A 13,749-nucleotide genomic window follows, 5' to 3' on the forward strand; every position below is an offset into this window, starting at 1 on the left:
TTAAACCAGAATTTCCAGGATTTCGTGAAGAGTTAATCAAAATAATCACAATTATTCATAAATCTGGCAACAGTCTGACGACAAACCACAGCATCAAGACGACAAGTCGGAACTACACTCTTGGACGTACTCACTCTTATGAATAGTGTAGTTTATTCAAATAAATCCGAAGCCAAGATTGCAGCAAGTCAACCTTGAACAAAATGTGAAGTGGCAGGATTTGTGTTTGATGTGTGTCCAACTGTTTGTCATGTTTTTTCACACTGTTGTGTTTTCCTGCCTCTGTTGGCACAGCAGCTGCACGCCAGATTCACAACACTGTTTGTAGAATCCAGGATGAAGACAACAAGCAAAATGGATCAAATCCAGGGATGAAGTCGTGCAATTGAAAGACTTCTGTTCGAATATCATTAGTTTTCCGAAGTTCATCAAAACACCCGAAGTAAGTCAGTGTATAAACACACAAACATTACCAAGATCTTCTCCAATATCACAAGACACGCCAAATTAAAGAAGTTTTAATCCCTTTTCTTATCTCAAACCACCTTCAAAAATTGGACTAAAATCCATATTTAATATCACAGTGGTTTTATTCTCGCCTCACTGGCCTCCAGTCAGTTTTTAGAATGAATTTTGAATCTTGAGAATGACCTTTGAAATCCTGCAAGTTAGAATTCACCAAAATTTCCTCCCAATTTAATCTCTCAGCTCCTCAGGTACGAGGTCGTTGTTACAGAGTTGCACTTTAAACTCACCCACACCTTGAAGGTTGTGAACCAACGGTTCTGAATCTATTCGGAAAAAACACTTTTGTGTAAAAAAGTAACTAAACTAAACTTGTTTTATTTGGATTTGTATCAGTGTTTATGAACACATGGGAAGTATTTGTTGATGTCTTCAAATCAAGCATCATGAATAACCATGAGAAGAAATTCATGCAGATAATTGTTCAGAATCTTTATGAAGGTTTTAAAATGTTTTTAGAGTGGAAAACAATGTTACAACTCATTCTCAATATATTTTAAACTTAAACATGACCCAAACAACCTAAAAAAAAGCATCATTTTCTGTTTTTTTTATTTTGAGTCTTTTTTTTACTGTGATAAAGAAACAAAATGCTAAGCTAGTAATGCTAACATAATGAAGCAGTTTAAACCCAACAAGCATCATGACAAAATATATTTATAGTTTTAAAAACCTTAATCTAATGACAAGTCATTGTATTTGGCCTCTCTGTAATAGCTTTGAAATATACATTTTATAGTAATTAAACTATTCTAAAATACTGTGGATATTATGAATTGTTTTATCCATGTAATGTATTAAAGTAATTGTTTACTATTATTTATCCAAAAATAAAGTGAATTTTTCAGCATAGTCTTTCATATGATAATTTCATGGCTAAAAAAACATAGTTAAATATTAGAGCATCTTTATCTCCCGTTACAAATTTTGTTTTACATTGGTTGCCAACATGTTTTCTGAATCTATGTAAAGTGTTTAGTTTCTCTTTATATCATGATGGTTTTTCTTTGTCGTTTTCGTATCAATATAAATACGTATAATTTTTATGTTTTACTTTATTGTGGTTACATTTAACTCAACCTTCAGCTTTCAGTTCGGATAACGTTTGCTTCTGTTTACATGTAATAATGTCTATTATTTTCTACTTACAATTAAAGTTGGTTTGTTTGTTTTTGGATCCACTTTTTCATTCTTGATTCAAATATGAAGAGTTTCCTCTCGACAGATTTCCATTTAAAAACCATCTTTGAATACGTTCTTGCGCAGACAACAATTAAAGAAGGCAGGAGTGTAAATTCCGGGCAATAAATGGCAGCTATTAATCTGATGCAGCCTGACGCAGACGACAGCCAATAAGTAAAGACACCATCTGCTGAAGTGGCGAAGAGTAAATGATAACCACGAGTGTAAAACATGTCAAACATCGCTAACACGCCACGTCACCAGCAACAATCTGTTTGGCAGATTTATGTCACTCTTTACCGGGACCTTGTCTTCCGTGTCAGGGTCACTTGTCGCCTCTTAACGCCAAATATTTTGGCCTGTCTTGAACGGTCTCAGTGTTTTTGTTCGTCTGTCCGCTCTTCTTGTTACGACGGATATAAAAAGATGTTTTTCAATTTAATAGTGGCATTTAAGACATTTTAGATTTAAATAAATTAACTTTCTTGGCACAAAAAACATGTTTTATATATTTATGATTTCTGTTATATTGGTTATTACAGTCTAAAAGGTGTTGATGTTTTTATTACATTGTATTTTCTGTCATTTATTCATTAATTTAATCCAATTTTCTGTGCCTCGTTTCCTTATGGGGGTCGCGGGCGGGCTGGAGCCGATCCCAGTTTCTCCGGGCGAGACGCAGGGGACACCCTGGACAGTCGCACACATTATTCATTAACTCTTGATACTTTAAGATGCATGTTTCTTTGAAGTTTACTCAAAAAATACATATTTAAACTAGTAAAAATTACACAAAACTCTATAAGATGTATTTTTACTAATTATTAACTAAAGGTCTGTGAATAAAATTTTGACATCAAACCGGTCAACAGTCAAAAAATGTTTAGGAACACCTGCCTTAGAGCACTTTTTTTTTTTTAACATTATACCCCAGTTGTCAGTGTTTAAAGTAAGATAAAGAAGTTAAAGTGGGATTTGTTTGGTGAAGGATGCAGAAAAACAGAAAATTCAGATAAATTGAGCCTCAAAGAATTAAAAAAAATAATATAAACTGTTCGGTAAATACACATTCTGGAGTGCTAAAAGATGTTGGCTCCTGCTGTGGTTGAGTTTCCTTAGATTTTTATTTGTTTATACTTGAGCTGGTTTTATGCAGATGGGTGCAAGGAGCCATTATTACTGCTGGCCGACGTCGTCGCTCTCTAAGTGCGTTTCTCATTAAGCGCCGTGTGATTAATCAAAGTTGCCTTTTAATATCTCAAACTTTCTTTTCTTGGAGCCAAGATGTTATATTTCACGTCTAAATCAATGTCGTTTCAATCTTAACACATCCAGCAACACTTCGGGACGCGCCGACGCATTTCCTGTCTCCACGCTTCCTGACACGCGATCACGAAATCACCTCGGCGCGCTGGTGCGTCACGTGGCGACCTGCTGGAGCAGGACCTGACGACGAGGCTGTTGGACACGGAGGACGAAGGTGACCCGTGTGTCACCGTGAGTGACTTCGTCATGCTAGCGCTCTGGAGCAAAAAGGTAAAAACATTTGAGTCACTTCATTTAACATTTCATGACTGACGTGTTTATCGCTGCTGTGAGAGACGTGCTGGTAATATTGTTGAATTGACTGCATTTAAAATTATAATTATGATAAATATAGACTTGCTTTTAAGACAATAAACACAGTTTTTGTCTTCTTCACTTTCATAATCCCTCCTTGTCATTATGATCAACATGTATTGGAAGTGATTTTGTTGGACTTTAAATGTGTACTGTCTAAACCTAAATGTTTCTGAAGCTTCATCTGTCACATAAAACCACTTATGTTGGCTGCATTTGGCCCCCGAGACCCGTTTTATTTTAAATATAAGTGAATATTATACCAAAATACCACATTTATTCTGGCAGTCAATGATCCTAAAACTCTTTATTCATCTTTTTATCCCATTTATTTACTGAATTATTTCAAATTTAAGCCAGTTTGATGATTTTATTGTATCTTTTTATTCATTTATTATTTACATATACTTGTGTTTGTGAGTCTGTCCTTGAGGCTAACAGGGTTGAAAGTGTAGTCCATTAGTGGCCCCTGATTAGATCGATGTGGCCCTCAGCCTCAGTCAAAAAAAAAGGCCTCCAGCGCTCTTGAATGAAGGACATGAAATATTTAAAGCTTGAATTTAAATCAAGCTAATGAAGTTGAAAATGCCAACAAGTTGAAGTAGGTTAGTGCTCATTAAAGGTTGACATTTAACTTGTCATGTCAAACGTGTGATTTATACAGTATATATGACCTTCAGATGAAAAAGGCAGCGATGTTTTTGTAGTAACAGTTTCAATAAGATGAGATGTATATTATTATTTTAAGTTACTAAAAAAAACTATCAGGTTTGGCCTTATTTACGCTTCTTTTTTCTGGAACTTTTTGGGGAAAAAAAATGTTGGACATTTGTCTTTTTTTTTTGCTGTTGATCAAAAGTACTTTTTTAAGTAGTAACTGGTTGAATATTGACATGTTTTGAACAAATCTTGGGGCCAAAACTAAAAATTGAAGTCTGAGAAAGCTTGGAATCTTGAGTCTTGCAACTAATATACTGTATTTGTTTTATTATTTTTCTTCTGCTTATTACTGGTTTCCCAGCTACCCTGGGTAAATGGCTGGGGACACTTTGTCACCTGTTATTGACAGGACACATACACAGTAAGCCAGGGGACCCCAACCTTTCTGTGACAGGGACCTAACATTGGAATTATATTCATCAACCTACAGATAAAACTTGTAAAAAATAAATATTGTAAGGCTGTGTTTCACTTATTATTAGTAGTTTACAGGTATTTTTTTTGAGTAAACCTGAAACAATTGTCTTGACGTGTCTAGAGTCGCAGGCTTATGTTTGGTTAGAGAAAAAAAACAAACATTTTTTTCTAAATAAAACACCTTTCAGATGTAATTATAAATATAACAAAAAAAATTAATGAAAGAACGTTCTTGTTATTGGTCTGAAACACGACTATGGATGTGGACACTGTGTTTGCCAACCGGTCCCGTGTCAAGTGCGGGCGAGCATCAGGTGTCCAGATGGAATCGTAGTTAACACTCCAGATGTTTGAAGTCGCCCCTTCACCCCCGAACTGCCACTCCTGCATCCTGAGCGTGAACATCCCAGAAGCTCTGAGCAGCAGCTCAGTGCTCGTGCTAAATACGACACAATGTGGAACAAGTTGAAAAAGAAATTAAATAATAAACTTCACTTCTTCTTTATCTGGTTCTAATGTGGAGCTGTTCAAGGTTGAATCTTAGTAGATGTTTTTCTTCTCTTGGAGCTTCGCTTGTGTACTTTAGTTTGGAATGTTTCCGCTACTAACTATACCTTTTTATTTTGGACGATTTAAGCATATCTATGGAAGTAAATGTGTGCCATGTAATGTCATTGAATTTACATACATTGAAATGTAATTTTATTATTTTCTACATTTAATTCTTAAAGCTGTATACATTTCTTACTCGTTGGATTTTACACTGAATTTATTCATGCATTGGAAAAAGAAATTGACGGCAACAAATGACAGTGATTGTAATTTAATTTGTTTTTTAAAATTCAAATAAAATAAATAAAAATGAATCCATTTACATGAATTTTAATGAATTTCTCTTCGACTCCAGAATGTTTTGTGAAAAACAATAGATGTTTATCCACTTTAGACTTTCAGAAATGGTTTCATTCGTGGCCGACCGTTGACGTGAAGCGGCGTTTTCAGTATCCTGGCTGCTGATTGGCTTAGACAAACAGCTTTGATTATCAATGATCTCAGTTTTCAGAATCACAGCATGTTATCTTCTCCAACTGCATGATGTGTTGAATTGTAAATTTTAAAGCCCTGTGACAACGAATGGTCTTTGTCTTTTTTTTAGCCACTCCTTGACATGTTGAAGACGACGGAAAAAGCCTTTTCTGTTATCTCAGAGTCAAGGCGAATGGCCCCAAAAACAAATGTGTTTGTGATACCCCTTGTGTGTTATGTCATATGTCACCTTGACCCTGTGATAAGACAATGGTTAATAAGGGTAAGTGGAGAATTTTGTTGCCTTATCTTGTTGTGATGTATTAAGTGATGTAATAAGGCAGACGTCACCAGCCTGTTTCCATCAGTTTCTTACACACTTGTGAAATAACTTTATATATATTATTATGGATGATAAATGATAGTCCTCTAATTCACTAATCACATTATTGATTATTCAATAATTGCAAATTCAAATATAATGAGATAATTAAAAAAAATGTGCTCAAGCACCAAGAGTTACTGGTGTTAGGTGACCTTGAGACTTTTGAAATTGCGCTTTAAAAATCAAACAGTTCCCATTGAAGCACCATTTGATCTGGCAGTGGAACAACTCTGGACTCTAGAAGATTTCAAATACGACATTCCGGAAGCAAAAAACGTTTTATTAATTTTAAATTATTCAATGAATTAATGATGATTCAAACATCCTGATGACATCCAACTTTTTTTATTAAATCTAATGAAGAAATATGTTAAGAAAACGTAAAAAAAAAAAAAATGGCTTAGAGAAATTATAATAATAATAAATGGAATAATAATAATAAATGGAATAATAATAATAGTAATAACACTAATAATAATAATAAATGGAATAATAATAATAAATGGAATAATAATAATAAATGGAATAATAATAATAATAATAAATGGAATAATTATAATAAATGGAATAATAATAATAAATTAAATAATAATAATAAATGTTATAATAATAATAATAGTAATAACACTAATAATAATTATAATAAATGGAATAATAATAATAAATGGAATAATAATAATAAATGGAATAACAATAATAGTAATAACACTAATAATAATAATAATAAACGGAATAATAATAATGTGATCAAACATTACTAATTGAAATTATATTGATGTTTTATTTGTAAATGGAAAAATATTTCTGGAAATAAAGATTTCAACTCTAAACATTAAACATTTGTTGGAAGATTCAAACAGTCCTGTACTATATTTAACCTAAAAGAAAAACAAATGCATCTTCAATCTGGTGTTTTGTTGTGTTTTCTTAAGGCAGATCAATAGAAGCTCACACATTTAATTGTCCCACAAAATCTATTAAACGGATTTCCGTGGCTCTGAGTGAGCCTTAAGTCGGCGGGAAATCATCCTTAATGGCTCTTTTTACACGTGAAGGTTCAAAACCCTTGCTTTTGATGATGGATCACATTCACAACTTGACTCTGTGACTCCTTCACTCTCATCAGCATCAACCTCAGAGCGAACACTGCTGCGTCATGGACCAGAAGAAGAAGTCTGTCAGCATCAGGTGGTCCTCAGTCACCTGGACTCTTCCTTCCTTTCTTTCTTTCCAGACTGGAAGCTCCAGAATGGGCGCTGGCAGGACCACCAGAACCTACTCTCTCTCTCCCTCCCTCCCTCTCTCTCTCTCTCTCTCTCTCTCTCTCTCTCTCTCCATCATCTCTCCATCATCTCTCCTCCTGGATGGTTTTGTCTCATTACACACCGTCTGCTCTCTTAATTGTCTGCTCAGACTGGACAGTGGACACGCATCAATTACCACACAACACACACACACACACCACACACACACACTTGTCATTACCGCGCACGGTTGACCTTGTGCGTCCAAAACCAACATGGAGCAAGAGTGGAGACAAATGGAGCACAACAAGTGCTCAAGTGTCAGCAGCCACACTACACTGTCAGCCTCAATGCTTGGCAGAATAAACACACACCACCACACACACACACACACACACACTCCCTCTCTCGAGCTTGGCAACATCATGACACACTCAAGGGCATCCGGCGACCCTCTTTGGACCAGCAGCATCACCCACCTCTGCCGCCGTCTTCCTCTCTGTTCAGATGCATGACTCCTCTCAGCATGGACTCATCGAGGCTTCTTCTGGTCGCGACGAGGCTCTGGTCTCCAACAACAGTTCTTCGGCTCAAGTCTCATTCCACTCTGGGATCCTCCTCCTCCACCCCTCACACACACACACACACACCCCCCTGGTTATGGTTGTGCTGGGCTGGCACGCATGGATGGATGGATGGATGCGCGCCGGCACCACTTGTGCGTCCTTCCCCCGCTGATCTGGAGCATGTGGTCCTGAGGAGAGGGTTCTTGCGCGTCAGTCTGGTCCTCGGTCACTTTCTTCCTCTGACAAGGTTTTTTTTTTTTTTCTTTCTCACTCGCGGAGGTGGAGGAGGGAGGAGACGGCAGGCAGACGGGCGGGGTGTCGCGGAGTAAGTGGAGGGGAGGTCGTCGACGGATCCGCGCCCCCTCAGTGGTCCCCCCTCCTCCTCCTCCTCCTCCAGACTTGGGGGGTCTCCGTCTGAGTCACATCGTCACAGGGTGGACTCTTATTATTTTTTAACTGGACACCAGTTGATAAAAAGCACAGTTTATGCAACAGAAAAAACAAATACAAAATTATTAAATAAATAATTTAACTTGCAAATATAACCTTGTTTACTGGATTTAAAAGAAAATAAAGCAGTAATTCAACAATAAAAACACACTAATACCAGGGTTATTTTAGCGGTCATTCACTTCACCTCCCGGTTATAAAAGTGAATCATGTTTTTGCAGAATTGCTGCAACGTTTCAGTCTCTCGGGTGTTTTTTTCCTCTTCTTCCGTCGGTGTCGGTCATGTATCAGCCAGTGTTCCGTCATTATCATTATCATTCCATCACAGTCTGAAGCGCCATCGAGACACATTGACTCGCTGTTCACGTCCGACGTGACCTGCGCTTGCACCGCGGCTCATTGACGACCTCTAGCGGCCACTGGTGGGAAGTGACAATAGACGCTCGACAAAATAGATAAAAATAAAGTTAAACAGTTTATTTGAAACCAGTTCCAATTCCACTTACGATAATCATATTTTAGGACATCCACGTAATGTTAAAGCGTTATATCGGGGTCAAGGTGACCGGAAGGCCAAAATAAATGTGTTTGTGGTATCCCTTGTGTTGCTGCATATGTATTTCTGGAAGCCAGGGAGGTCGGCTCACAAGGGATACCACAAACATTTTTTTTCAGGCCTTCGGGTCAACTTGACCCAGAGACAATACACAGGTTATAAATGTGACCTGTGAAAGTTATTATTCTTTTTATTGTAACCCAGATGCCATCAATATACCTTTAACCCTTAACTTAACACAAAAACTACTTAATTGTATTAAACTTAAACTAAATTAAATCATGTTGAAACTGTTTGAGAACTTGGATCCTGCGAAGGTTTCGATTAATCTTATTAACTGAATGGATTATATCAAATGCAACTGTAGAAGAATGAAATCTAAACCTGCGTGACAGGCATGAATTGTTATTTTATAAAGGATTTATTTTTTATTATTTGGAACAAAACCATAGTTAACAATTAAGGTTACCACTTAAATAAATGTAAAATGGTTGAATTTCAATACGTTTGTTGAAAATTCTATGTCGGGTTTTTAACACATTAAGACATGCAGGAAGGATGAGAGTCAACCCTCCTCACCCTGGTAACCACTTGTTTGAATCGCTCCTCTCAGGCCCTGATCGTTCCTCTCATACCTGCTGGTTCAAGAGCAGTTTCCTGCTTTAAATGGAGAAAAAATAAGATTATTTTTTATATTTATAATGACTGTGGAACGTGCTTTATGTCTTTAACAAGAACAGTTTGGATTCATTTGAAATATGGTTTTAATTTTCACTGCTCTACAAATGGACCAAAGACACACGCTGGTGAAAAAAAGTTTATTGAAGTTATACTTTTACACATACTAATAGCATTTGAAGTAAACTATACTAAGTGTTATTTTTTGGAACTGCATCAAGTGCCTTAACTCAAGGTCAAGATGACCCCGGAGGCCCGAAAACAAATGTGTTTGTCATATCCCTTGTGTTGTCTCTGGGTCCAAGTGGTCGACTTCCCTGGCTTTCATAAATACAAATGCAGTGATGGAGGTCTTTCACCTTGATCCGGAGGCAACACAAGGGATACAACAAACACTTTTTTTTTCAGGCCTTTGGGTCATCTTGACCCAGGGACCTTGAAGTGTGCCTTGACCCAAACACAAGGGTTAGGCATACTTCAAATGTAACTTTAGTTCAACTTGGAATATATTTTTGTCGTATTGAAGTATACTTAGTGTAAATAAAATACATGAATTTTAATAATGCACTAATCTCTGAAAACGTTTTTTACCGGGTAGAAAATGGAAACATGTTTAATGGGCACTTGAAGTATAATAGAATTCATCAAGTGAAAAACGAATAATATTTAAATATAAAAGTAGTAATAGTTGATTTTTAAAATAAAAAAAGGTTTTGTATAAAATAAATTCTATTAAATAAACTTTAAACCACAAATACATTTTTACTGCAAAACCTTTTCAACCAAACAAATGCAGAATAAAATGATCAAAGATTTGTTAATTTTTTCAGAACTATTGCTGAAATGCGTTAAAAAAAAAGCCAGATTAAGTCGATGAAACTTACTTGAACACAACAATCTCTCTGGGAAAAAAAAAAAAGGAAGAAGAAGATTTTGCACCTGTTCTTTGAACTGATGTGCAGCCGCGTTCATTCATCATCCTGGCAAGTATTACTGTTTAGTGATTTCTTCATTAGGCTTTTCTCTCACAACACCTGCACGGGCTTCTGTCGGAGCGTGAGACTTAAACGAAGGCTCCCGCCGTGTTGTGCATCCCCACTTCAGCAGCGTGCTGTCGGCAGATTAAAGTCATGAATCATCCCACACTTTTTCTTTTTTTTTTTTTTTCCCAGCCAGCATTAACCATTCTCTATGATCGCGCTCATTAAAAAGAAATATCGTGTCAGCGACTCATGTGTAGAGAATCAAAAACATCCAAATCAAAAGACCCAACATTCCCATAGATGTCAGAGGATTTTATTTGGTGCTTGAGTTCCAAAAAAACCCCCTCAAAAAATACAGTTTCCAGTGGTAATAGTGAAGGTGTTTTGTACGCCGACTCTGGAGCAGATCTACAGCGATGGAGAGTCTTGTTCTCGCTGTGATAACAAGCTTCTGGGTCTGACACCTTGAGAGGGTTCGCTGTAACGAGCCGAAGAGAGGAGGTCTCCTGCTGCGCCCATGTTGGAACTAGTTTCTCCATGTTCTCGGAGAGACGAGACCATTTAAGGACGGAGCTCAGGGAGAGGATCTTTTCACGATCCTTACTGTCACTTCGGAGAAAGTGGGCCGAGATGCAAAGAAAAGATATGGAGGTCGTTACGAGCTTTGGCAGATGTTTAGGTCGACATCGAGAGGTTCTCTCGGAGTTCTGTGTCGCCTGTGGACACCTGGTCGTCTGGTGGGTGTGCTCGAGGTAAGGTAATGGATGTTTCATGCAGGAAATAAGGTAAGATGAGGATCAGCTCCTCCAATTCTCATCTCTGACATACTTAAACATCAATAAAGGACAAGCTTTGCACAATAAAACCCATGTTATGAGATGCTAGTTAGCCCTTAACTAGTTACAAAGCTAGTGTTTATTCATCCGAATTGTTCCATCTAATGAGTTGATCGTGTCAATATATAATAAAAAATAGTTATGATTGTGTTTGATTTGTTTACGTTCCTCTTCTTTCACTTGAGTCGTGTCATCAGATATCAAAATGTTCTTGTTTCGGTTCATAACCCAGTGAAGATGTTTGACGTCGTCTCTACTGCATGACCCTCGTAAATGATCACATGACAAACAAATAAATAATGTGAATAATTTGGCTGTTTCTTCAGGGGTCGCCACAGCGAATCAACCTCCTCCATCTAAGCCTGTCCTCTGTATCCCGCTCTCTCACACCAACCAACTCCATGTTTTCTTTCACTACGTCCATAAACCTTCTCTTTAGTCGTCCTCTGGACCTCCTGCCTGGCAGTTCCAACCCCAGCATGCTTCTACCAATGTACTCACTATCCCTCCTCTGCACAAACCATCTCATTCTGGCCTCTCTGACCTTATCTCCAAAACATCTAACATGTGATGTTCCTCAGATCGACTCATTCCTGATCCATCTTGGTCACTCCCAACGAGAACCTCAACATCTTCATCTCTGCTACCTCCAGCTCTGCTTCCTGCCTTTTCCCCACTGTCTTGTTTATCTTTCCTTTCATTCATGCTGATACTCTTTTATCACACATTTCATTTCATTTCAACATTCAAATATTTTAAATCCATTTAAATATCTTAATCAAATATTTTAAATTAATTAACAAGCACTAAATATAATTTCATGAATTTTCCAAAACCTTTTTAGTGAAGTTCTGATATTTAATTTGTACTATTCTTTTTAATCTTTTACCTTTAATTTTCCAAAATCAAATTAAAAATGTTATTTTAGCAATTTAGTTATTTTGTTATTCAGTAAACAAAACATTTCACCGACCGTTGGCGTCTCTGGACTGAACCCATTGTGAACCTGGAGCGTCTTCTCTCTCTGACTGACTGAGACCCTCCATGAGGTCACAGGTCACAGGTGATCCACATTAGTGCCAATGGCTGAAGCAGCTGGTTTGCTGGTGCACTCTGGGAAGTGTGGTTCTTTGACACATTCTGAGATTCAGCTGAACATTACTCCTGACACTTTTCTCCACCCATTTCTCTACCATCATTCTTAAAGCAAATACTGCATCTGTAGTACTCCTTCTAGGCATGAAACCATACTGTTACTCATGAATGCTGACTTCTGCTCTCAGTCTAGTTTCCACGACTCTATCCCATAACTTCATTGTACGGCTCATCAACTTTATTCCCCAATAGTTACTGCAGTTCTGAACATTTCCCTTATTATTTAAAGATAGGCAACATTACATATTTTCTCCATTCCTCAGGCATCTTCACACTCTCTCAGATCTTGTTGAATATTCTAACCAGAAACTCTACTGACTCTCCTAGACACTTCCATACCTTCACGGGTGTATCATCAGGACCAATTGCCTTTCAATTCTTTATCCTCTTTAATGCCTTCCTCACTTCATCTTTACTAATCTCTTCTACTTCATGGTTCACAGTAGTCACCTCTTCTACCCTTTGCTCCCTTACAGTTTCCTCATTCATTAGGTCTTCAAAGTACTCTTTCCATTTTCCTATCACTTCTGTGGCACCTGTCAATACATGTCCCTTTTCCATCTTTAATGCCCATCTCTATCTCTCTGTTTTGCCAGCCTCTATAAATCATTCTCTCCCTCCTGACTTTCTAACCTAGTATAAAAGTCATCATACACCCTTTGTTTGGCCTTTGCCACCTCTACCTTTACCCTGTACTGCATCTCCCTGTACTCCTGTCTGCTCTCTTCAGTCTTCAAACCCACTTCCATCATGGCCTCGACGGCTTCCAGCGCCAGATATTGGGCTCGGACACCATCTGGTGGACAATTCGTTGTACTACAGCTGGACCTCTGTGTCCGTCTGTAGGTGCATTGATTAAAAAAGACTTGTTTTGTCCTTTTTAAGTTCATCTGATAAGTTGTTATGATGTCATATTGACATCCAAGAGTAAGAGATATACAGACTCAGAGATTTATTTATTTCTTCTTTTTAATTTCATGCTGGATTTTCAGGACTTTCCAGGATAATTATTTCAAAGCGAAGATGAAACAAGAGAGAAGCCGAGGCGGAGCATGTGTTAACAAGGACGGCAGCCTCTGTAGTCCTGATGTTGCCTTCAGGGCAGGAGCTTGTAGCTGCAACACCAGTGACAGTCAGTAGTGTTTTCTCACTTTCTACCTCTGGGTGACTGACAGTTCCACAGAACACCTGAGACAATCCCATGAATCAGTCTTGGACGAGCAGGTTCCAACACAAGAGCTTAATTTCATGTGAATCTCTGCCGATCGCTCCTCCAGTATCACTTCACTCACTCTTTGGTGAAGAGAAAAATAGGTGTGTTCCATCAGAACCATGAAGTCCTGGTGATGTGAATAAACAATGAACTATGAACAGTTGTTTTTTCAGTGTTCTGGAGCTGGTTTGGT

General features: G+C 37.7%; 1 protein-coding gene across 2 annotated transcripts in view; it reads right to left on the bottom strand.

Annotated features, from left to right (window-relative positions):
• syt7b (synaptotagmin VIIb) overlaps nucleotides 1–8,170 on the bottom strand; it is a 109,551-nt gene extending 101,381 nt beyond the window's left edge. The window contains exon 1 of one of the 2 annotated variants that reach the window (XM_087793769.1): nucleotides 7,599–8,170. In XM_087793769.1, coding sequence (XP_087649895.1) covers nucleotides 7,599–7,647 — 49 coding nt within the window. In that variant the 5' untranslated portion in view covers nucleotides 7,648–8,170. The remainder of the gene's footprint in view (nucleotides 1–7,598) is intronic. The other variant, XM_087793770.1, reaches the window with a different exon arrangement.
• Between the last annotated feature and the right edge of the window lie 5,579 nt (nucleotides 8,171–13,749).

This window comes from Callionymus lyra, chromosome 6, assembly GCF_982586985.1.
Source record: "Callionymus lyra chromosome 6, fCalLyr1.hap1.1, whole genome shotgun sequence".
Lineage (NCBI taxonomy): Eukaryota > Metazoa > Chordata > Actinopteri > Syngnathiformes > Callionymidae > Callionymus > Callionymus lyra.